Source organism: Corvus kubaryi, unplaced genomic scaffold, assembly GCF_017639235.1.
Source record: "Corvus kubaryi isolate FWS band 111438036 unplaced genomic scaffold, C.kubaryi_AGA036_p1.0 split3-73, whole genome shotgun sequence".
NCBI classification, from domain to species: Eukaryota; Metazoa; Chordata; class Aves; order Passeriformes; family Corvidae; genus Corvus; species Corvus kubaryi.
The window spans coordinates 1,412,951-1,438,091 of record NW_024582091.1 but is presented as its reverse complement, the minus strand read 5'-3'; the positions used below and the strand labels follow the sequence as shown (position 1 = coordinate 1,438,091).

Below are 25,141 nucleotides of genomic sequence, written 5' to 3'. Positions count from 1 at the left end.
ATTATTGTTAAGCTATTGTTTAAAAACGTATTTTAAGGAAGGCTTGTGAAATATTTAACAGGTTTGGATATTTGGGGTTTTTTAGGGAGAGGGCAGTGGTCTTGGCTTGTAGTGGTTTTGTTATCTCTTTATCTATCATTTAAAATGAAGGATAATCTTCACTTCTTTACACACTACATAATTCCAATGATGTTTTGAAAACACTGTAGAGACCATAAATCATAGATCACTTCTTTAAGAAAAATAATTGTTCAAATGAGGATGCACTTACACTAAATATTACAAGAGTATAAGAAAATGTAGCTAACATGAAGTGAGTTAAGGTCAGGAGACTAAACATTTTGTTATTGACAATTTTGTCATTAAATCCATATGGTAAGATTTATAACTCTGAAGAATTTAGCTATAAAAAATAAAGACAAACAGCTTTTCAGAAAAAGAATATGGGCATTAAAAAGGACTAAACTTGGAACTTAACTGTGTAATTTTTGTTTTAGAGGGCAAATAGAAGGGGATTTGTAAGCAGGAAAATGCCTTTCAGAAGGTAGAGTTATAGTTTCTCTATTCAGCATTGAAAAATCTTTATTTGGAGTAGTATCTCCAGTCTGTGCACTGCCATTCAAGAAAGAAATGAAACAACTAGAAAAGAAAAAGTTAGAAAAAGAACAAAAAATTCTTTTAAATAGCAATAAGGAATACATGATCTAAAGGGAATGTTGCAGGAAGAAAAATTCAGAAATATAAGAGGAACTTTTAAACTGCAAGCAGCAAGATTAGGAAGATTACTTTGGTTCTTGTCCAAAGTACCTGGACTTTTCATGAGAAGACTTTAAAGGTGCATTAGACAAGCCTCTGTCAAAGAGATAGGGATAGGTAACCTAAAAGTGAGTGAGCAGCTGGACTAGATGACATTTGAGAGTCTCTCCTCATAAACAATTCCATGATCTTACTGAATTCCAGGTAAGAACTACCTTCTACTTATAGCATAAAAAAGAAAACTGAAATTTCCCTGCCACCTCATGCCACCTCACTAGTAATTTTGATAGTTTTACAAATCCAATTTTAGGAGTTTTGTGGGGTTCTTTTCTTTACTGAGAAAATAACTGTTCCGGCATGGAACAGATGCTTTAAGTGTCAGACAGCTCCTGATGACATAAACAAGTATTAGAGTGGATTTTTAGGTATATATCAAAGCTCAAAGTCATATATAGAATTCAATATAACAACACAGCAGTATTTTACAGTGTTTGTGGAAAAAGAAAGTAGAAGTATTTTAAAGTGGTGGGTCTCTGTGTTTTCACTATGGGCTGTACTTGTAATACACTTTGTTTAAGCAAATCAGCCCAGACATCAGAAATGGCTTTAGAAAATGTGTTGCTCAGTATGAGTAACAGCGTTACAGTGTTATAAAATATGCAGAATGGACCTTCAGAAACCCTTTTATGGCTTATTTACGGGATTTGAGCGCTGCTGGGGGGGACTAATTCTTTAGCTGTTTAACATTTTTTTATGTAAAAAATATTATATAATATATATTATGTACAAATATAGCATATAACATATATACGTAGCATATTATGTATTATATTATGTATTACATAACAAATTTATATACTTACATGAGGTAGATTACAGTTTAACTTCTTTTTGGTGAGGGTCCTAAATTCATAGTACTTCTAACTATAATTAATAGTCTTCAGCTACATCTACACTGCTAAACTACAGACAACCCAAACACAGGGTCTGAGTACTAGCACACAGCCATTCTTACTGTATGTTTGTTAGCACAGTTGTCCTAACACCTGGCTAATAATAATCTCTCAGGTAACACCTAGGTACAATCTAGAGGAAACACACATACATGGGCATGTTATTTGAGTCTAGGAGACCAGCTGTCAAGATGTCAAGAAACAGGCCCCTCTTTTGTGTTATTTATGACCAAAAGCTAACATAGTTTTGGAGTCTGAAACTCCAGGAATATTCTTAGTAGACTGCATTTATGGTGCAGAGATATTGTACAGGTGGTGAGTGTGAGGTGGAGCTTGTAGGGGTTGAAGAGGTGGTAGAGATACATAGACTAAAGGCTCAACACTGTTCTGAGCTGGTGAGAGCATTGAAAAAGGGAACTCAACAAGCTAAGTAAAGGTCATCTATTTCCCAGGAGACTCAATGTCATCACTGGAGGTGTGGTGGTAACTTTTAACAGATCTCAGAAGCAAGAGCAATCTCAACAGGTAGTATGGAAGAAATTGAGCAAAAGACATCCTGCAGACTTTGGCTGGCACTCTGTGGCTGTGTTTCAAGGATTTTATACTGAATTGAGATTCATGAAGAACTAATAGACTTACCAGGCTCTGGCATAGTCCAAGCTTTACACTTAAAATGCTCACTGGGATCTGAAGGTTGACCTATTCCAATCAGATTTGCAGCAGCAACTTTGAATTCATAGAAGGCATCTTCAGTCAAATCCTCTACCTTTTTTCATTTGATAAAACAATTCAATGTATCAAAAGCCATGATTTATATTCATTTAATAAATACTTGAATATAAACATTGGTTAATTAATTATCAGGCATTACTACCGTGCTGAAGGATGTAATTTGAAAATTTTATCCTTAAACCAAACACACTGCAGAGTTCTATATTATAGAACATAATATATATTCTCCACGTTTCAGTCACATCATCCTAGGAATAACAGCACTCACATATTGGCATGAAAAGTTGTAAAAGTTTAGAGCAAAGGTTCAAGGAGCCCAATCAATAAATGACCACTAGCAGACACTTATGGGTGAGTGTTCTAAAATGAAATACCTTCCTGCATTGTTTGTGAATGACTGTTCATAAGTCATTCACTTAACCAAGAGTTCAAATAGTGTTTCGGTTTAAAAGGTTACAGCGGACTAACCAAGGAAGAAAAGGAAACAATAGGAAACTAAAAGAAAAAACAATCCCAATCAGTTCCAAAATGTGCTGGTATAACTCCAGGAAAGAGCCTCTCAGTACTATTTCATGGCTTATATTAATCTTTCCCACAATTATATTTAATCATATGTCTCAAGAGAAAGACATAGCTGAGAGTAGAATTTCTAGTGGAGATACCAAACAGTTTTAGATTTTCCTGAATAAATAGTTCTCCTTGAAAGTGTGAGATAAAAAAAGGATTTTGGTGCAATTTTTTTAATGATAAAAACATGTGAGGGTAACGAACATATGGGGTAGCATCAAATACAAGACCAAAGCAAACAAGGTAATGCTGAAAAGTCAGGCACTAAAATAATTTAGACAATTTCCTGAAGATAAGGAAATATATACTGTGACCCACAAGACCCAATAACAGCTCAGCCTGTAAAAATTATTTTGAAATCCCAGGTTATTAAGGGAAAGGATACTTGTGGAGTTCCCATAGAATTATTTAATCAGAGAAGGTTAAACCTTCAGTGATTTCCCAGTGCTGCAATGAATATCTCAGGGCATTCTCTATTTGCAGCATGTCATAAAATATTCTGTGCTACTAAAAGCTGTCTTGGTTTTATTTCCCATCAGTATTTCAGATTCTAGTCATTCAAACTAATGTACAAAGATGCACCTTCAGGCACAAATACAGGTACTGGCAGGACTGACACTTAAATATCCAGTTAAATTCTGAATGGCGGCCCCTAATTTACATTACTCATTTGTTTACAAATGCATTAAAAATAAAAATATGTGGAAAGGATTGTAAGCAGTTTGCCCTTTCATGCCTATCCTACCTGCCCTTTTTTATTTCTCAACATCCATGCTCCATCTGCTATGTCAGAGATGCCAGTCATAAAATCAGTCACAAGCATGCACACACCTGAGTACTGCTGCCTGCCTTCTGTGACAGAAGCATTCTTCCTCAGCTCATCTGCATCATTATCTTCCACTTTAGTGTCAAATACCTGCAAGACTTACTTCTGCCCTAAAGGGTACAGGAAATTTGCTGACTTGCAGAAATAAAATTTTTATAATTTGTGAATAAAATCTGATTGTTTTACTTAATTTAAAAAGCATCAGATTGATTGATTGATTACTTGCTATATCCTATCTCCCTAACTAGTCTTCATGGAAGCTGACATCCAAATTTTCCTCTTTTAAGAAACATTTAATACGTTGCAAGTGTAACCAGAAGTAATTTATTTCAAAACTGGTACTCTGTAAAGGAGGTGACAAGACATAAGGCTAAGCTTATTAATATACATGCTTTTTCAGCTGCAGGCAGATTTTGAGAGTAAGAAAAGGGACAGTTATATTTTTTCTCAATCCATCTCCATTTCGTTTACAAGTCTCCAGTTCCACAAACAGCAGTTATCTGTCCTGCTAAACACTTCCATCCTTTCTCTGTATGCTGTTACAGTGGTGATACTTAAGTGATCACTAATGAAAATAGCTTGTGGAGCATTTTATGGCTATCTTGTCCCTAGTGAAAAATGTGCTTCACACTTTTCCCTCAAAAAATTTCTATTCTGAATGGTCTTATGCACATTAAAATTTCGTAGTAGGGGACAGCACTGATTCTCTACCCCAGGTTTAACATTGTTGCATCCAAATGGAAGCGCTTAGTTTTGTTGAAGTATTTAAAGAATTTTTCCATTAAAAAAAAAAAATCCAAAGAATTAATTCAAATCAACTCCAAAAATATAATGATCAAAAAATACTAACCGTATAAATCGTCCGGGTAATAAGGGAAGAATTGACTTCATGCCAGTTTTGATGGTTGGCTTCCCGTTTATCCATGTAATAACCAAGGATTGGTGAACCTCCACTGTATGTTGGTGCTTTCCAGCCAAGGGTCATTGAATGACCGTCACAGTTCAGAAGTGTGATACCATGAGGATATGAAGGACAAGCTACAAGGAAATTAGCAACCCGAGAGTTAGAACAGAGTCTAAAACACTGCAGTGTAGAAGTTGCTTAGCACTTTTGATATTGCTTCTGTTTTCTGCAGCATACTGCTCTCAGCAGTATAATGATAGCAAAATAGTTGTAAAGCTGCTAACCAACATTCATTTTATCACCGGATATAAACATGGAAGGTTTTAAAACTCTCAGAAGGTAGCAAGGAGGAATAGATGACCTTTGGTATGGAAATAGTAATACCAGCAAGACTCTCCAGACCAAATATTATGCCAAAAGATTGAAATGAGTCAGAAGATCTCTTCCTACTAAGAAACAAGTAAGCTGCTCAAATACTTCTGGAATACAGTAACAATCATCCAATTTAAAAAAAAAAAAAAGATGATGAATAAAATTAAGTCGTATGACTGACTGATCTATGACCACCACAATTTTCCTGTCCTATCCTGATATTATATGCCTCATTCAGACTGTGACTGCTTTTTCCTCTAGAAAGATCTTTAGACTTTCAGTAACTTAAGCTGTATTGAGGCAAAAAGTAATGTCCTTCTACTTCCTTCTGTAGCATAAGCAGAAATGTCACCAGGGCACCTTCCTAGGGATGAAGAAAACCCTTTTCCTGAGGTTTTAATCCCCTCCTACAGGCAAGCACCCCTTCTAGCAAGCAGCTTTGCATTTTTCGTACATACTTGAAAGTCTGGCCAAAGATACCCCTTTCTTGACACTGGGGTGCTTCAATCAGTACAGCTGAAGCTGATCGATACTTTCAGGTGAATTACCAGTATAACTTGAGAGAATGTAACTTACCTCATTCAGAAGAGAATATATTAGCAAAGGCCTTAGTACAGTCCCTGATCTTGTAGCTGTACTAATGATCACCATTTAAAACAGATAGTAATCAGCAGAACTGCCCTTTTGTTCTTTTTTTTTCAAATATGATGCTGTACTCAGAGGTCATAAAATGAGGCCTTTGCTTTTATTGCCACTTCTTGATAAATAAGAATGACCATGGCAAACTCCTGAAAATGGTCTTAAAATAACATTACGGAAAGATTCTGGCCATGCTAATGTTAAACCACCTATAGATAGTCCTGCTAAATTCCTGTTAAGGCTACAAAAATGGATAAAAGCTGTCCACATCCCATTAGTATGCATAAGATCCATGTGCTCTGTGTTTGGTGATATAACCCATGCAACCCTCATCTTCAAAACACACAGTGACAAATAGGTGTAAGTGCATTTACAACATCGTGGTGATAGATGTGCTAGTGTCAATGTGCCACCTACCCATATGAGACACACTTCCTCCTAAAAAAATCAAATAGAGTAACTTTGTCAGTAACATCCAAATGTACTTTCTATTAACCATCCTGAATTATAAACCTTTTAGAGGATTATTTCTGACAAATATGTCTACTGGTTTTCTTCAAGAGGTAGAGGCCACTCTTCTGGGGAAAAGGTGTCCTATTTAAAATTTTTCAGTATGGAATTGAAACTGTCCAGAAATTCAAATTGAACCATGATAGCCCAGATCCGTGTACTCTTTCTTGTAAATAATTATTCAACCTTTCACTCAACATGAATGATTCCCATTGAAGGTTGAACAACTGATCTTGCACAGAAATTTTGTTTGTAGGATACTTGAGGGGGTAGATTGTGCTCCCACATGGAGCAGACACAGGGGATTTTCTGTTTGGTTCAACCATACAGTAATAAAGCTGACTGAAACCCTTCTAAATGGAGCAGATTCCGGCTAAACTGTTTTGCACCACTCCAAGTCACTCAAAAACTTATTTTCCAGCTTAATCAGAATTTAAGTTTCTTTGATACCACCTAGGAGCAAAAGGCAATCCGGCCATTATAGCACATCTTACCCAATATTTTAACAGTCATTATAAATAACTTTTTTTTATAAAACAATGTATTTTCTCCAGAATAGCCACATGCCAGAGAATAGACATCATTAAGCACATGTGCATGATGGCTGCAAGCTGTACTATTATAGCAAATCAGACCAAAGGAGATGATTGCTGAAAATATGTGACTCATTCGAGAAACAAGAAGCTGAGTTGCACAGAACCACACTTACTAAGGGCTGCCTGCACGGTTACAGCCTCTGACTCCTGTGAGTTTTCACTCAGTCCTACAGCATTTGCAGCTTTCACACGGAAGACATACTTCTCTCCAGTCTCCAAACCATGAACAACAAACCTGAGTTAAAAAGATAGCATCACATATTAGTATATATTTTAAAGGAACCATTCTATGCTGCAACATGAAATTGTTGTGTCCACTAAAAAGCTCAGCTTCATGATTGCTTCACAAAGGAAAATATTTCCAAGAGGCAAATTGCAATACAATAACATGACGTAGTACAATATAATTGGATGGCACACAGGAGCAAAAATCACAGTTCTCATTAGATTGCTAGTACTGATCTAGCAGGTTAACTCAGATAAAATATAATATATTCCTTCTGAACTTTGGCTTACTAAATTCTAATCTATTCTGGGAAGGAGCTCTATTTTTCACTGTACTTTTATAGTCATTGTCAAAAATAGTTTTCAGTTTTGATCTGAGGTTCTAGGTAATTACTGTACTAAATAAAATACTCAGAGCTATCCTATTGTAAGATATGTTCATGTATGAAGAAATGAAATGTTTTTTCTTATTTTTGTGATTTCCCAACTCCCTTTGACCAAGAATTGGTCTCTAGGTTTTTTTTTATCAAATTCCTTGACTTCTTGAAAAAGGACTCATCAAAATACAAAGTCACTCAGTCAATAACTGATCTGATACACTACACAAAATGACATGCTTGTTATAGAAAATACAAAATACATATCTAAACTTTGCATTTGGTGAGTGATTCCAATAAAAATAAGTATGATTTCCACAGAGGAAATTGCTTGAAGAATCCCATAATGAAGTTTGATATGTTCAGGAGGGAGTGAGAAATCATCAGAAATTCAAACAGAGCTAGTGTCATGACAAGGGAATTAGAAACAGGGCTACAGTCTTTTATCCAGAGAGGTAGCAGATCAAGGAGCTCTGATGTTTCTGGAATGGACACTTGGATTTCCTGCATAATTGTGTCAGCTGCCAAAGCATGTTTGCCATCATATTTATAGCAGAAATAGCCTGACCTTTTGCCCTGTTATTCATGGACTATGATACAGCTTTAGAATTCCCTCTCCTTTCTCATACTCTTCCTCATGTGAATCAGGTCTGTTTACCCCACAGCATAATTCATACTTAAAAAGACATATTTTATACTTACTCATGTCCAAGACACTCAGAATCATGTCTCTAGAATCTGCTTTTAAAACTCAAAGTCATGGAATAGAAAAAATTGCTTCTCCTTGGAGAAAAAAAAAGTGAGGAGAATTGCCTTGCAATTTGGAAAACTTAGCTCTGAGACCCTGCAGAGTGTTTTTCTTCACATCCATTCAATATTCTCCTTCCATTATAACCCTATGTCTTAGCACATAAAATGTCTTAAAAATATCCTATGGCTTTCAAACTTCCCAAAAATACAGAAATATTATCAATACCTGTTATATTTAATAGGTTTATGGTTACTCTGTTCCCAGCAATTTGATCCCACCACAGAATAGTCAATGTAGTAGCCATATAAATCCTCTTCATGTTTTGGTTTATCCCATTGAACTACAACTGATGTTTTTGTATTCCTTGTGGCCACCACCTGTCCAGGTGCAGATGGCAAAACTAAGAAAAAGAGATAAAACATATACTATTAGGAAATACATAAAAATAAAAGTAATTTGAACTAGATGAAACACTGCATAATTTGGTCATATTTAATCACTACAGCTATGACTACTCCTACCATGTTATTATCGTTATATGACATGTATTTTAATAGATTTCTTTCACTTAAAGTCTGGATACCTATTTATATGCATGTATAAAAATGTATTTATTTTTCTATTTTTTTCTCAGAATGCTCTAAGCTGTGAGGCTCCCTACCTATATGACTTTATATAGGTTTTATGATAGTCAATTATAGGAGTACATCTTTTCAAATACGAGTGTGGAGAAAAGCATAGAGATAGAAAATGTTCACTCTCAAAAGTTCTCTCTCAAATAAGAGGTTGATGTACAACTTATGTCCCTGTATCATTACCATGTCAGTAAGAAATGCATATAAACTATAGAGATATGTTATCACGAGGATTAAGAAATACTGTCTCACAGTTAACTAATGTTAACCCCAATTCAGAAAATATTAACTTTTCAGGACAACTTTAAGCATATATTTGAGTGCAAATAATTTCTCTAAAAGTAGCTAGATGAATGTCAGAAGAATAGGAACATTGGTTGGAAGGGATCTGTGGGGATCATCTAGTTCACCCTATCACTGAGAGTGGGACCATCAACACTAAACTCGTGTGTCAGTCACGGGTTTGTCCAAGTCTTGAAACCTTCTGGCAATGGAGATTTCACAGCTTACCTGCGCAACCTCTTCCAGCACTGCACTCTTGCACCTTGCACCTTTCTAATTAAAAAGTATATCCAGCATGATATACTAAGCTACAATTTTTGGCTCTTGCCTCTATTTGTCATTTGTCAATGCTGAGAAGTCTGACACCCTCATCTTTGTAAATCTTCAAACTATATAAGCTCAGGTACATCCACCTCTCTTCATGAGTCACAATCTTTAATCCCCTGGTCATCTTGGCTACCATCCAGAAGACCTCTCCAATTTACAACCATCCCTCTAGACTAAAGAAGCCAGAACTGGGAACTAATACTCCAGAACCAAGCTCAACACCATCAAGAAAAAGAGGGTAAATCTTCCTTCAACCTGTTGACTACAGTTCTCCCAATGTACCATAGTATGCAGTTTACTTTACATGCAATGAAAGATCATTGTTGGTTTACATTGATCTAAACAGATGAATGTGCATAAATAGAACCAGAAATATTGAGATCTAAATGCAAAAAAAAATCATAGTAAGAACCAACACAGTCTGTACACTATAAAATATCTACCTGAGGTTTCATAATGTACGAAACTGAGGCAATGTCTCAACCTAACATGACAGGTTAAGAAAGGCATCCAGTACTCGCCTTTTGAAGGTATTTTAGTTTCCTCAGATTGATATTGCAGAGAACTGCAAGTGGCATGAAACAGGCAGCATGTTTTCCACTTAGTCTTTCAATATTAGAATAAAGATTAATACTTACACACTACCGCACTTTATGCAATAAATCTGTAAGATCAAATTGATTCAGTCTTAGATAAATGTGCCTACATTTAGACTTTAATGAGTGTCTACAAGCACATATTCTTAAGCTGCCATTATAGTCAAAGAGCTAGGGCTAATTCAGTTACACAAATAAATTAATTTAGGGCCATTTTGTCACTTCTTCGTGGAGTTGCCAGAGATGACTCAGGAGACAATACCTACAGTCCTCTGAAATGGCAAACTGAAAGCATTTGAAAAGGATGTCTCTTTGGTTGGTTACACTGAGCCTTCCATCAGTGGTTGGCAGGGTCTTGAAAATTATTCATCTCACCCCAAAACAGACACTCTATAGCTGAGTGACATGGGGAAACTCATGGCAACATCAGCCACCTTATCTTCCAGTGCCAATGCTTCCAATTGCCACAGTGAAAGCAGAGACATCTACTGCACCTGCAGACACCTACATGGAAACACCTAAATTTAGATTTTAATCTCAAACTGAATACACTTTTATCACTCAATTAAATTGCATCATTTTGAGGGTCATTTAGGATGGCCTAGGATACCCCATCCATTCTTTAGTTTCTGCTCATAAGCTACCCATAGTTGCTGTGCAATCATTGCCATCCCCATGAAGGTGTCTCAGTCACCCTTAAGAATATCAAATGACAGACACAAAGTGCAGGCAACTTAAACGAGCCATGTGTTTCTGATATATTTTAACTCAGGTGGCACACTCTGTCTCTGAAAATACTCCTGAAGTTTCTCTTTAAAATAGAATCTTCTGCTTTGTGCTTTACTTAAAGCTGTGAGTTATGCAGAAGGTGTTGCATTAACCCCTAAGGGATACCTTATTTTCTGTACTAAGTGAAATAAATACAGTGTTTTTATTCCCTACCTTGGGGAAGGTTGAATGGTTTAAATAATTTATATGCATAAATGAGACATCAAATCAAGAATATACAAAAGCAAAAGATGCTTTTCTTTATCATGTAGTTACAGATGGAGCTGAAAGTATGTATTATAATTTTAACTATGGTATATCAGATACTGTAAATGTTTTTTATTTTACTAGAAAGTGTACTAGTAAGATATGTGCACTTAAAGTGACAGTTAACAACACATTAAGCTGTTACGTGTGGCATCAGCAAAACTGCAAAACCAAAACAAGTATTCGAAAAACAAGATGAATAACCACTCCCTAAATTTTCATTTGTATTTTTGAACGTGGCCCCAAGATAAACACTTCATTTTCATTTGGAAAATCATCACTGATTAGGTAGCTGTATCTTCCCCTTTTCCTGAAATCTACTCATCTGCATGCCACAGGAATAGTGCACCAGCAGTAATTTGCAACTCAGAATACTAAGAAAGAAATTAAAGGCTACCTTATCGAGCTGAAACTGTAGGAAATTAGGTAGTATATAATTACCTGAGCGAGAAAATGTAGTTATCAAAGTTAGTGATTAACCTATTGCTTTGATGTCACATTAATAGAACACTGAAGAGTGAATTTAACTTTATACTGATTATTGTTTTCAGTAGGGAGACTTGTGATCTCTAGGAAAATTCAGGGACATCTCTAAAATTTAGCTTCTTGGTCTTTTTTAAATCCATCACAGAACTGAACACAAATAAAGTCGACTACTATTATCATAGTTATAATAATCTAATGAGACTTGTCTATTTCCAGTTTGTAAAATATCTATTGTTTTTAATATTAATGTCTTACAATTAATACCTTACCAATAGTATCTTGTGGTTGTATAGGTTCTGTGATTTCAGATGGATCACTGATGCCATGCTTGTTTGCTGACAACACTCGGAAAACATATGGTTTTCCTTCTGCAAGGTCAAACACTGCATAGCGAGGAGATTTTACTGCAACCTGTGCATTGACTCTTTGCCAACTTCCACTGCCAACCATGGACTACAAAAAACAACAAAAAAAGCCATGAATCATTTCGGTGAACTGTCAAAAAATGAACATATTGTTGTATTGCACCTTGTCACTAATTCATTTAAGAGCTATGAGAGAAGGATCTCTCTAAAATGCCTGACTTAAACATATGCAAATTCTCATAGCTCTTGCATTCCATTGCTCTACAAAAAGGTCTGAATAGCTCACTGTCTCCTTGCCTTGACTTCAATATATGCACATGTGAACATACAGTCAGCCTTCTGTCAATTGTGATTGGTCCCAAAGGAATTACTCTCATGTCCTGCAAAACTCACTTGAACAGCCAAAGGTTTGGAATTAAGCAAACAAGCCCTAATCCAAATTCTGCAGAAAGGTAGGGAGGGAAATGTTACTTTACTCACTACTTTATCATTATTTATTCTCTTGAGTAAGATCATATCCCCTAAAAGCATTCATCAAATGAAGTAATTACTTTTGAATGTTCTCAATGCAGCAGCTGAGCTTATCATCACCACAACTGCACATGGAGAAGAGCCAGCAAATCAGTACTCTGAGAGAAGTCTGCTGTCCATTAGATTTCCCACTTAAACTGTTTACTCTAACCAAAAATTAGTCATGGAATCTTTCAGAAATTTAAGTAAAACTCAAGTGCCTAATGAACAGATCGAAGAAAATTTCTTTGGCACATAGATAGGTGCATACAAATTATATCTTTATAAAATTTTGAAACAGTGAGTCTGGGAACAAAACCTGATAGACTGTGAACTTCTTAGAGGAGGAAGAGTGTTTCATGGCTCCTTAGAAACTACCCTGTATATAATGACACCTATGATAGCTAAATAATAAAAATGTAAACAGCTCAAGTCCATATATCAAAATCTTTTTCATAGGTACTGAACCCACCTAGTGTTCTCAACAGAAAAAACAAATATAACATCCATTTTCTTCACAATAAAAAGCTGGAAAACATGAAATAAATATTATTTTGCCATATATTTTACTTCCTGCCATGAAAAACATTAATTTCTTCTTTTCACAAAGAATCAGCATCACATTTTGTTCTGCAGTTTGATTTATCTGTTAAAAAAGTATTTCAAAAGAACATAAAAACTTATTTCCATTTTGTGTTTCTTGAAGAATTTACAAATATATTTTTGCTCTTCAAGACTGAATCTTCTTTATTTGAAATAAAATAATTAAGAAACACTTCCAAATTAACAGATGATGGTAGAAAGCAAAAAACAAACATTCACCTATGAACTGACTAAGATGTTCCTATATATTATTTATGCAAAAGGATTTTAGATTCAGGTATTAATTAGTGTAATGAAATTCTTTTTCCTAATAATAGCCTTTTAATCCTCATTCTCACTTTCCTTCATTGAGTTTGGAGCTTAATTGAGACTTGTTTTTTCATCCTTGTCACTGCTATGTACTGTTTCTGGAGCTATATAAATTTATTTGTATAAAACAAGCAAATAACGTATATTTTCCAACTAATTCTTAGAATGAAATTCAGCTAACAAAGTGTAGGTGTCCACTCAGTGGAAATCTACCTCTGAGCTTTTTATCTGGGTTATTTCTGCATATTCTGGAACTAACAAAGTATTTCCACAACAAGAGCTGGTTCAAAATCCTTACATCAGTATTCCTGAAATTTATAGATAAGAGAAGACATATGTAACTGGGACTAAATGCAAGGGAGGCATTATATTTTACTGCATAGAAAGAAAAGCTAGATAATTATTTCTATGAAAATTTTCATTACTTTTTTTGAGTGTAAAAGGCAGAGTGAGAGAAACAGACATGCTTGCTGGAAAATTTAACTAGTGAGCAGTCTTCATTTTACACTGATATGTTCAACATCCAGCAGGTAATGGATGATGAAGAATGTATAAATGGCCTATGGAGTTCTTTTGAAAAGGAGTTTTTTTGTGTGTCTGAGAGGGAAAAGACAAGCTGGGGGCTGCAAAAAGTGGAGTGATATTAACAGGATGGCCAGGAAATGAACTGTGGAGGAACATGCAGAATTTGACATGTGAGAAGAAAAAAACTTGCATAGTAAGGGCCTGAGAGAAGGCTGTTATAATATTCACAATGAAAATTGAATGTGTGGCAGGTTTAGTGTTTGCTGATTGTTAAGAAGGGGCATATGCTAGAGTCATAATTCATCAAAACTAAGTATAGCTTGACATATAAGTGTTGTAGAGGTCAGGTATGAGGCCAATTTACCTGCTGGGAAAACTTTGTAACAAGTTTCTGTAATACAATATGGTTTAGAAACATGGCTCAGGGACAGACTTATCTGAATTTTATTCATTTAGGTGGGTGAAGAGCAAACCTCTCTTGGTGTGAGCACTTAAGTCCCCTTTCCATGCAAAGAGAAGAGGAAGGCAGCCATGAAGAGTACCAGGGAGGAGTGAACCTGAGACAGGCATCTGCCTCTTTGCTGACCTTACAGGGGATAAATTGGAAATGTCAGTGTATAGTAGAGGGTGCTGTAAGCCTGCAAAAATGAGGATCAAATTATGAGTTACAAAAAGTGACGATCAAATTATGAGTTACTGTTTGTTCCTTGCTCTGCCACAGGACTAACAGAAACTTCCCTTTAATACAGAAAGACTGAAAACTTACAACCATGCCTGTAAGACTGTGAAAACGATAAATGTTTCTTTTCTGTCTTTTTTTAGCTGCTACTTTACATAAATAATTTGTTCCCATTAAGGCAGTAATAAGCAAATAGCATAGGGAAATCCTTTTCCCTGGACCTTGAATCTCAATGCTCACTAAATCTTGCAGTAAGACATTTGATTATCCATGCTTCTCTAATATCCAACTTCTAAATCCTGCAAGACCACAGAAAGTGTTGGTTTTATTGTTCATTCTGCAGTTCTGAGAATGGGTTGACTGTAATTGCACACAGCAACGAAGCACCTTACAACAGAACACCACTATACAGTACAGTACCTTCTCAATGAAATACGTCAGTGGCTCCCTGCCACGGGGAACAGGTGGATCCCAGCTGAGTACAACATATGTTTTGCTGATTTCTGAAGCGTGTACATTGGTGGGAGGGCCTGGAATCTGAACATGCCCTGTAAGATTAATAAATGTAACAAGTGTTAAACAGCAGATTAACTCCTGGGCCAGCATTCATGCTACAGGTCATCTTTCTGATTCAACTTTCCCACCCTGCATTGCAATGCTCAGCTATTAGGAGCTGTGATATCATCTGTGCAATTCACCTGATCACTTCAATTAAATTTTGATAAATAAAATCTCAGTATCTAGTTACTTATTTTTTCAGTAAAAGTTTAATATGCTCCCTGAAACTCTGTGACTTTGTGACACTTTTTTCTTTGATCACATTTTAATTACTTCAATCTGCTAGTAAAAAGCCTACTCACTATGTGCAAACATTTTTTGATCAAAGACAGAAGTCTAAAGAGATATTATGTGAAATTAGAATAAAAAAAGCAGCTGGAAGGGAAGTACAATGAGAAAAGCACCTTTAAAACAAAGAGGAAAGCAGAAAAAGGAGCAGAACCGATCAGAAATATATCATATGACATATTGGCATTACCACCTGTATAGTCTAAAGCACTTCTAAAATCTATGAATCAGAGACTTAAAAATGTAACTAGCCCTGTGATGGCTCCACCATGCCATGATTCATGCTGTGGATCAAACCCCTCTGCCCACGCACTCTGCAGAGTTACCAGGAGCATTAGAGAAAACCTCCCTACCCTGGGCCAGGTTGGAAGAATTCAGCTCAAACTTTCATGGTCCTGCTCACTGACCGCAATATGAGAAAAAGCCAGTTCTGCTATCCAAGGAATTACAATGGGGTAAAACTGCACTAGATAGGAGAGTGACCTATGAGGGACCTGTGATGGACCTCTATGCAGGAACAGCTACACAGCCCTGAAGAAGCTTTGACTTGGTAATAGGTCAGAAATAGCAACTCAGCAGACACCTAAAAATTTTATCTTTATGGTTTGTGATTGAAAAAGAAAAAAGCTTCTTTCTTTGAAGGTAAATTTTTCCACTTCTCAGGCTAGAAAACAGCATATATCCTCTAAATGTTTAAGATTTGCCTTTAAAAAAGAGAAAAATATTTCAATATGTCCTGTAATCTCTAAATCGTGGCAGTGATGTTTCAACTGGTTATATATCACCTGTAGAATGAACCAGGCTCGAAATGTACACTGATATTATTTAATCATATATATTTCCCAAATCAAAACCAAAACTTTTTTAAAGCAAGCTGATATATCCAACGAAACTTTATTTCTCACAATGCTTTCTATATTTTATTTCCTACAATTGTATTTTTTCTTTCAGAAAGGCACATGAATCAGCTGAGTTTAAGATGAAAGACATATAGCCAAGAAAATGACAATAATCCTTCACAGCATGAAGACAGAAGGCTTCCAATTGATTTCAGGTAATGAAATATCAACATGTTTTCTTACATTCTTGAAAAAAAACAAAGCTCCCATACTTTGTAATGATATAACATGGTGGTACAGTATGGTTCCCAGAATGGAATGTCATCCTGCACTAAAAAGGAAAACCATTTCTGATCTGTGAGATTGCTCTTTCAGAAACAGTCTCCAATCTTGCAGATGAAATTAATGATCTACATAAAGAGTAATATTTGAATATTCATACTCTATTAATATGCACATTCATGTGACAGAAATCCAAATACAGTTATTTATGCCTATGCCAGGGTGGCCATACACTGCACCTGATCATTCTAAGGCAATTCTGAGATTAGAAGAATGTTCTGTGAAGCCAAACAAGACAATTATAATCTGATATTATAATGTGCCTCATATATCTTGATAATACTCATATCAATTCATTTAAGGTACTATTGTAAAAATAGAGAAACTTCATCTATCCTGTCCATGCACTTGGAAAACCATTTAATATCTGATTCTCCTTCAAACTACATCTCTTCTCAGGTGATTTCTCTTTTACTGTGTTATTACTGGAGTTACAACTTTACAACCTTTGTGGAAGAGAGTAGACAGACACTTTTTTTAATTTTGAGCCATTATAGTTAACAATTTTAACAGTTTAAGTGTAAAGAAGGTCATTATTCAAGTCTAAAAAACAAATCATCCCACAGAGAAACAACCAAAAACCAGAAGAAATGCAAACTTTATTTCAAAAGTTGTCAGTGATCTCTCCAATTCTCCGGAGAAAAAAATATTATTTAGTCTATAACCTTAACCTTAAGAATAATCTCTGTATTCAGGTAGACTATTAATTAAATAATTGAGATGGATTGTGTAAGTTTTTATGAGAATGGCAATAACTTGCTCAGATCATTAAAATCAGCCTAAAAAAACCTATACTTAGCTCCCAGAAGGCTAGAAAGAGGGGAAATATGGAAAATCAAATGGGCAGTTAAATGCTCAACCTTTTAAACTCAGCTTAACACTAGTCAAAGTAAAATGGTGAGAACATTCTGTCAACACATCATAAAGATTTTGCTGTTGAGAGTGTGATGTTCTCCATCCTTTTAGACCTCACCTTTCACTTGTGTTCTCTCAACCTTGCAAGCCATAATATGTCTTTATTTATTAATGGAGAGACTTTATCACTAGATGGATTTCTTTTCAAGTCATGTTTCTAATTATAATGCAAAATTCCTGGAGCATAAGCAGATGGACTGAAATTGTAGAAATGCTACATACCTTCAAGGTCATCCTTACTGATCACGATCTTTCTCCCTTCATCCACATGAACAGCTGTTAATCAAAATATTCAATTAGTCCCTCAAACTAGTTCAATATATTTACAAATTTTGCAATTATTGTTTTTCGCCTGTTCAAGAGCCTGTATACCTCTGTTTCTATAATATTGTTATTAAATCTTTGCCCAGATAGAGTCAACTCAAAGTCATACACTGGTTTACTGACTTTCATAGAAAAAACAGGGCATGATAAGACAGTACTATTTAAAGCTGTGGTAAAAAGCAAGAGTCATAGTCACAGTAGATGGATTTGATTTTGAGGCAGATTAGCAAACAATTGTATCATTAACTGTGCTTTTTTTTATACGAATTAATCATAAAGCGTACAGACATACATAAAACATATGTAACGGAAACTGCATACTCAGCTCAGATTTCAACGATGACATTGGGGCAGTACTCTGAAGTATTCATAATTACTTTAATTCCCCTCTGACCAAAAGGAGCACACAAAACAGAAGGTGCGCAAGTACATGATATACAGAATCTGCACAGGAGTTTAGGACAAGGCTAAATCAACAAAACTACTCCCCAGAGCAAGCTGGCTTACTCTATTCATGGAGAAGCTTCCACAGTTCTACTTTGCAGTCTGTAGTGAGATATTCAATCAAAGGAAGAAATAAACTCTACTCCTTAGGTTAATTGGGCAAACATAATCTTAAATAAAATATTTTGCTTTTAAAAAAAGAAGCCTTGAATAACCTACTTTGTGTTCTCTCCAGGTCAACGGGGTCAAGTGCTGCAACTGGATCCGAGGGTCGAGAAGGCCTGCTAATGCCAGCACTGTTCACTGCTCTCACACGGAATATGTAAGACCGTCCCTCATAAAGACCAGTCACAGGATACTTGCAGACTTTTACGGGAGCATCATTGCACTGGACCCAGTTTTCCAAACCTACTTCACATCTTGGAATAGCAGAAGACAGCGTTTGTCAGTATCATCTCACAATAAATACACCCCATGCTACACACACCAGGTCAGAACCACGGAAGTCACCTTCGCTAAGCTGAGGAGCTAAGCCACACATCTCATTAATGAAAGTCACACGCTTTATACACTCTTCTCTGATCAGAGAACCAATTCCCACCCTTTTCATATTTTTTTCATAATGCAAAGGTCATTTTTCTTCCATGGCTTTTGGCCTTTTCAAATCTCTCTGTTTCCCGTCTGTTTGGCTCTTTTCCTTGCTATATAAAGAATAAATTATTCACTTTCATTTCTAATATTCATCTCCACAGAACATGATGAATTTGCAAGATTCACCTAATCTTTTCCATCTCTTCTTTGTCATATTTTCAAGTAAACTTCTTTGTGCATTTCCCTCCCAAAATGGCTGGGACACAGAGTGTAGGAGTCATCAAGAAGCACAGTGATGTCCTCATACTGACTGCTTTGTGTGTAAATATATAGTTTGTGTCCTACTACTATAACCTTTTGTGTAGAAGACTCTCTTTTGCCCTGACAGTACCAGAAATAAGTCGTGTTATGATCGAGGGCTCCTTGGCACTGCAGTGATACAAGCAACATGTCAAATGGCACATCTAACTAGATTATACACAATATAGGTGAAATACTCCTATGATCTATGTGCCACATAAATTGGATATAGATGGCAGAGTCCCCAGGTCTCAAGTTAATTTCCTCATACTGACTGCCATTCATAAACTACTATTTTTCCAGCTATTCCCAGACAGTTATTATTGAATTAGACCAAATGACAGGTTAGCAAATAGCAATGAGCTGCAAATGCTGCTTTTAAGTGCAGAGCCGTAGACATTATGAAATCATTTCAGTAATGATTTGCTGACTGACAGTTTCAGACACTAAGGATCAGATATTCTGCTCTGGCTACAAGGAGCAAGCACTCACTTCAGTGGAAGAGACATGCAAAACAGTGCTTCGATCCACTGCTTGCCAGCTGCCTGCACTGAGCTGAAACCCCAGCAAAGTGCAAAGCTGACTGAAGGACAGAGGCCTGCCAGTCTTATTTAAACTACCAGCTCCCAGGAGACCAGGCCTTGAGATCCTGATGTACTACATTTAAGAAAGAAATAAAAAGATAATGTAATAACTCCTAGGTTTCAGCTTTTGCACTATAGAGATTAAAGAGACTAAATCTAATTCAAGATACCCATGGATTCTAGCTTTTATAAATTAAATACTGTCAGGGCTCATTCTCTGTTGTGCCCACATCCATACTACTGAACATTTTAAGTGTATGATAAAATGTGTCTGCCTGCAAATATTACTTGGAATGGCCTCCAGCCCCTGCTAATTCCCAGACTGTGCCCAGAATTGCCCGTGAAAATACTAAATCATCTGGGCTAACAGTTTGCCAGGGAGCAATCTAGTAATTTAACACAGTGTGTAACTGAGTTCCAGTGCCAAGTGTCTGTAAAAATATATCTAAAAAATAAACACATTGAAAGGATAGAATGATAATTTTTTTCTCTTCTGGCATTTTATTTCTGGAAATTAAAAAAATTAAATAAATGCTAATGTTTACATACTTGTCAACAAAATATCCAATAACTGGGCTCTCACTGGTTGTGTTTGGTGGTTTCCAGGTAACAATAACATAGTCTCTGTTAGCATCATGGCATTTAACATCCATTGGTGCCCCTGGTGCTCCTGCGATCAGTGCATCGGCATCTGGACCACAAATAAAAATAAATTGGTTTTGACCCCAACTCCTCTGAAATACATCAAAAAGGCAAAGGGAAGATTTCCAGTTCATTGTAATACTTGCTTATATGAATGGAAGCCCAAACATTTCATGACATACTAATTCACTACAGTAATGATTTGGGACCTTAATGTCTATATTTTTATACAGATAAAATGTTCAAGGATATTTTTGAGGAGAGAAAAGCTTTTTAGGAATCAAACACCTATTATTTTTGATGAGAATTAAAAGTGTAACCCACCCATGTGTTTTTGATGCTCTGTCACTGAAAGCTGTGACTCAGAGTGTTACTAGTCAGACCAAGGTACTTAGTAAAGAACATGTAGCCCATGAAAACAAAACTCTTAAAGAGTAAAAAATTTGCAAGCTCCTGGTACATTTATAATGCTATGTTTTATTTACAGTCTTACAATGTCACCTTTAAGATATCCTTTTGTGACTTCATTTTAAGAGATATTGACTAATTCGGACCCTCAAATGAAATCTTGCTACAGGTAAAGTTCTCTCCCTTCAAAGGAAGATGTCTATAATAAAAAAACCACCCTGTATAGAGTCTAAATTATAGAGTCTGATCCAAATCAGGTGTGAAGTAGTTTGTGCTCAGTATCAGATCACAGCCTACATGAAAAAAGGCAAGAGAATGGGCAGCAGACAACACTAGAGACTCCAGAGGACATAGCTCAAGGCCAGGGTCCTGGGCATGCAAAGGGATCAAATAGAGTATAAAATGGACAAGAGAAGTACAGAAAATTCATCCATCACTACAACAAAAACTTCTAAGAAAGATTTATATATTAGTGGGTGTTTTCCCCCGGAGTACTGTCTTTCTTGGAAGGTAACCTGGACATAAAAAGCTTTAGCAAATTGTTTCTAATGAGATCCGGGTGCCAGAGGGGCTTGCTTGAGACATAGCGCAAAGCTGATGAAGCTCTTGCACTAGCCCTGTGAGGAAGTTGGATTTCAAACCCCTGAAAAAGACATTCACTCCCTCTATCCCACACAAACTGTCTGGGTGACACTCCCACAAGGCACGTATGTTCCAATATGTTTCCAAGAAGAACAAGGTTTAAAATTAATACAGCTTGAGTGGCTTCAGTGGGGCTGTTCCAATTTGCCCCCACCAAGGATGTTGTCTAATGTATTTTAAAGAGTGAAAGAACTGCTCAAACAGAAATATTTTCATCTTTCAACGAAGAAAATATAAAACTGAATACTAAGTTCTGCTCACAGGTGCATGTGGAAGCTCATTCTCACTTCGCTGGGAGCTGTGCATGGAAATGTGATGAAAAGTTCTGACCTTTATTCTATTTTAATACATTTACCTCCTTTTATCTATGTCTCTTGTGAAAACTGTATTTCCTCAGTCAGCTAATTTCTTATTTTTCTTCTTTTCTCTGGATAATGACATGACTATGACTGGTATAGTGGTGGGAATATTTCTTTTGCTTTTTCCTGCACATATCCCTAAGGCAAGGCACAAGATATGAGAATGCCCAACAAGGCTCATTCCCAGTTTCCAATCTCTAAAGCCAAAACCATCACAGTGAGAACTGATTGTACACAAAGATGTTTATTTCCTACCAGGAAAGGAGATGACAAAGAAACAAGTTGTCTCTTCACAAGAATGGTTTCTCTGGTTCTTCAGGAAACAAAATGTCCTCAGGAACATGCTCCTCTTGAAGCTCCCCATTCATGTAAGGTGACTGGTTTTTAGTACAGACTACTATATACCAATCAAATGCCTATGAAATACCACAGGGCTAAATTTCTTTTGTACTTCAGTTATTACATGGGATTGTTTCATAAAACTAAACTTTATAATGCTTTTTAATTTCTCCTCAAGAAACATTAAAAGTTTACCTCTTACAAACAGGTATGCACTGCATTCACTGATTCCACCTCTTGAAACCATGCGCAGGGTGTATAAACCTTCATCATCTTTGTTCAGATGAGTAAAGGAAAGAGCTGCCTGGCCTTCTCCAAAATACAGCTTTGTCCACTTGGAGTCCTTTATCAGCACGTCTGGAAGAGAAAACCCATCAGGGACGTTACTGTGCTGCTAGAACAACCTGCATCCTAGAGCAGTTCTCTGCTAACCAGGGACACAAACTAATATTTATGCAGTTTTGTTCAGACTGGTAGTGCTTTGATACTGTGAAAACTTTAAAGAGAGCAAGTTGCAGCTCTCTAAAATTATTCGATCAGTGAATTTTAGAGAACATGAGGTCTAATACTACTCCATAAAGTGCCAACAACAAAATTCCCCTCACCGTAATTTTTAATACACTGAGAGACAAAAATGTTATCCACATTTAGAAATATTGACATGAAACCTGCCATACCCTGTAATGAATGCAGGGTGGAACCTTGTTTCATTTTTAATAAGTTTTGCTTCCAGTTCAGGTCAAATGTCAGTTTACTCAATTTTTCCTTCCAAATTTAAAAAATAAATTTCAGTTTAATCTGAAAACTGCTATAAACATACACTAAATTTAAATCTTCAAGGCATGCCTGTTCAGTCTTGAATAAAATTAAATTTAAGCCTCTCAAAGGTGGGAGGTGGTGGCCCATGATTAATGCACGTTAATATCATTGCTTAGTGAAACCAGAGGAAAAGAATGAACAGGATATTTTAGGCTAGCCAAGGGACTTTCTCATATCAACCTTTTAAATAGCTGATTGGATTATTTTTGATTTTTACCTCCCTAAGACCTATCACACATGAATTTATTATAATTAATGCAGTAGAAGTATGTTAAAAGATCGGAATATCTATGAATGCTTATCATTCTATTGCTTAAATAGATTTTGGAGCCGACACTCAAACAATTGCAAAGGAATCAGTGTTTTCACATACCTCTGAATTGCTTAAGAAGGTATAAAACATGACACACATTCAGATAATAAAGCATGCAGAAGACATACGTTACTAAAACTTACAGCAGTAACTCGCTTAATTAGCCAAGCATGCTGTAGTTTTATGGGAAGCACACAAACTAAATTTAATCACATTCCTTCCCATGAGATCCGTAGTCATGAGATCCATACCTAGAAAACCTGAGTGTCCCCTTTCTGTCATCCTATCACAATGGTACTCAGACTTTGTGTAGAGAGACATGAAGTACTTTAAATTAAATCATAAAATACCTTCACCTAGAAACTTTAACCAATGCATGAGCCCTGTGGAAAATCCTAAGGAAAAAAACAAAGTTGATTAACCAGCATCTCTGTAAAGCTGGTCGCATATTTAGACTCCAAGTTTCAGTGGATTGGTAGCTAACTTAGTTTGAATACATAGAAACTATAGGCAAGCCTGTAATGCTGCTAAGGCCAGAATCGCCCTTTTCTATTCATTATGTGTACCTGACAGAAGAAATTGAGGAGGTAGTTGTGTTTGGTAAGAGGAGAAAAGCTTCTCTCCCTCACACAAGGCCAAAGATCCACTGGAAATCAACAGAAGCCCTCTTTTTTTAATGCAGTCTGGATGAATGACTTTGTAGGCAAGACAATTAGAGTAAAGTTTGGAGGCCTCAAACATATTTAGAAGTTCTAGTAGAACAATATTGATATACCTGCCATCACAATAAAATTACAATTACAAGACTATTCACAGTCTGTTCATGTGTTGTGCTCCATTACTTCTCCCAGAATTTACCGAAGGACAAACCTGCAGGAGACTAACCCTCAGAGGCAGTGTGTCTCAAGCCTCGCATGCTGTTTTTAGTACATAAGATAATTTTCCTAATACATGATGAAAATTCAGACAAAGAGTGGGGAACTATTACATACTGAAATTTCTTTTCATCATGTATTTTTATTCCGCTGAAATTTTAGCTAGATTCTTCACTCCATGACTTTTCCTTCTGAAGTCAATTATTTTATTCTAGATTACAGTATAAATGGCTGCAGAACACTGGTGCACATGGCTTTACAGTGTTTATATTACATTAGATATTAATAACAGAAAGTTTCTGAAATCAGCTGAACTCATGTCCAGATTAAATATACATTCCTGAAGTATTATTTTGATTTTGTTCTTTCAGTATCTTAAATGGTTCTTTCAGTATCCTAAACTGTTCTAAGTGGGCCATGAATAATAGACATCATATTAGTGTTTGTGAAATCCCAGATCAGTTCAGAGGATTTGATTAAGCTGACTTAGACCCTAGGAGTCTACTTGGTGCTCTCAATAAGGCTCACTAGTGTGAAGCTTATTTATGCTAGATAAATACAGACTTTTCCTGTGTATAATTATTAGAAGTAAATCATACATATCCACCTTGGGGCTTTAGTTGCTATTATTTGATTAACACAAACTGACAAATTTTAAGAAGAGTATGGTTTGTCTTAATGCTAGAATAGAATTAAATATTACGTCTCTAAAAAACCAGAATGTCTAAAGCACATGATGTTGAACAAATTATTAACTTCTCATTGCTTATATTTATGCATTGCCTCCAGCTCTCAAGGGACTCAACACAGGGAACTGTAGTGCATAACAAAGATTCGTAGTGCATGAATTCCTGCTGTGTTTGAGAAAAAGTTCTGCCAGTTAATGCACCTGTACATCTCTTGGAAATATTGTGATCCATGTACTTGTAACAAAGGACAAATCTAAGCTTGTTTGTAACATCCTATTTCACGTAACATAATTAGAATGATGGGATGAAT

General features: G+C 36.0%; 1 protein-coding gene across 2 annotated transcripts in view; it reads right to left on the bottom strand.

Annotated features, from left to right (window-relative positions):
• MYOM2 (myomesin 2) overlaps positions 1-25,141 on the bottom strand; it is a 76,535-nt gene that overhangs the window by 28,392 nt on the left and 23,002 nt on the right. The window contains exons 11-21 of one of the 2 annotated variants that reach the window (XM_042017166.1): positions 22,331-22,492; positions 20,295-20,436; positions 18,490-18,689; positions 17,725-17,778; positions 14,981-15,108; positions 11,839-12,022; positions 8,434-8,608; positions 6,969-7,090; positions 6,167-6,187; positions 4,685-4,872; positions 2,349-2,475 (exon numbers count right to left, since the gene is read on the bottom strand). In XM_042017166.1, coding sequence (XP_041873100.1) covers positions 2,349-2,475; positions 4,685-4,872; positions 6,167-6,187; positions 6,969-7,090; positions 8,434-8,608; positions 11,839-12,022; positions 14,981-15,108; positions 17,725-17,778; positions 18,490-18,689; positions 20,295-20,436; positions 22,331-22,492 — 1,503 coding nt within the window. The remainder of the gene's footprint in view (positions 1-2,348; positions 2,476-4,684; positions 4,873-6,166; positions 6,188-6,968; positions 7,091-8,433; positions 8,609-11,838; positions 12,023-14,980; positions 15,109-17,724; positions 17,779-18,489; positions 18,690-20,294; positions 20,437-22,330; positions 22,493-25,141) is intronic. The other variant, XM_042017167.1, reaches the window with a different exon arrangement.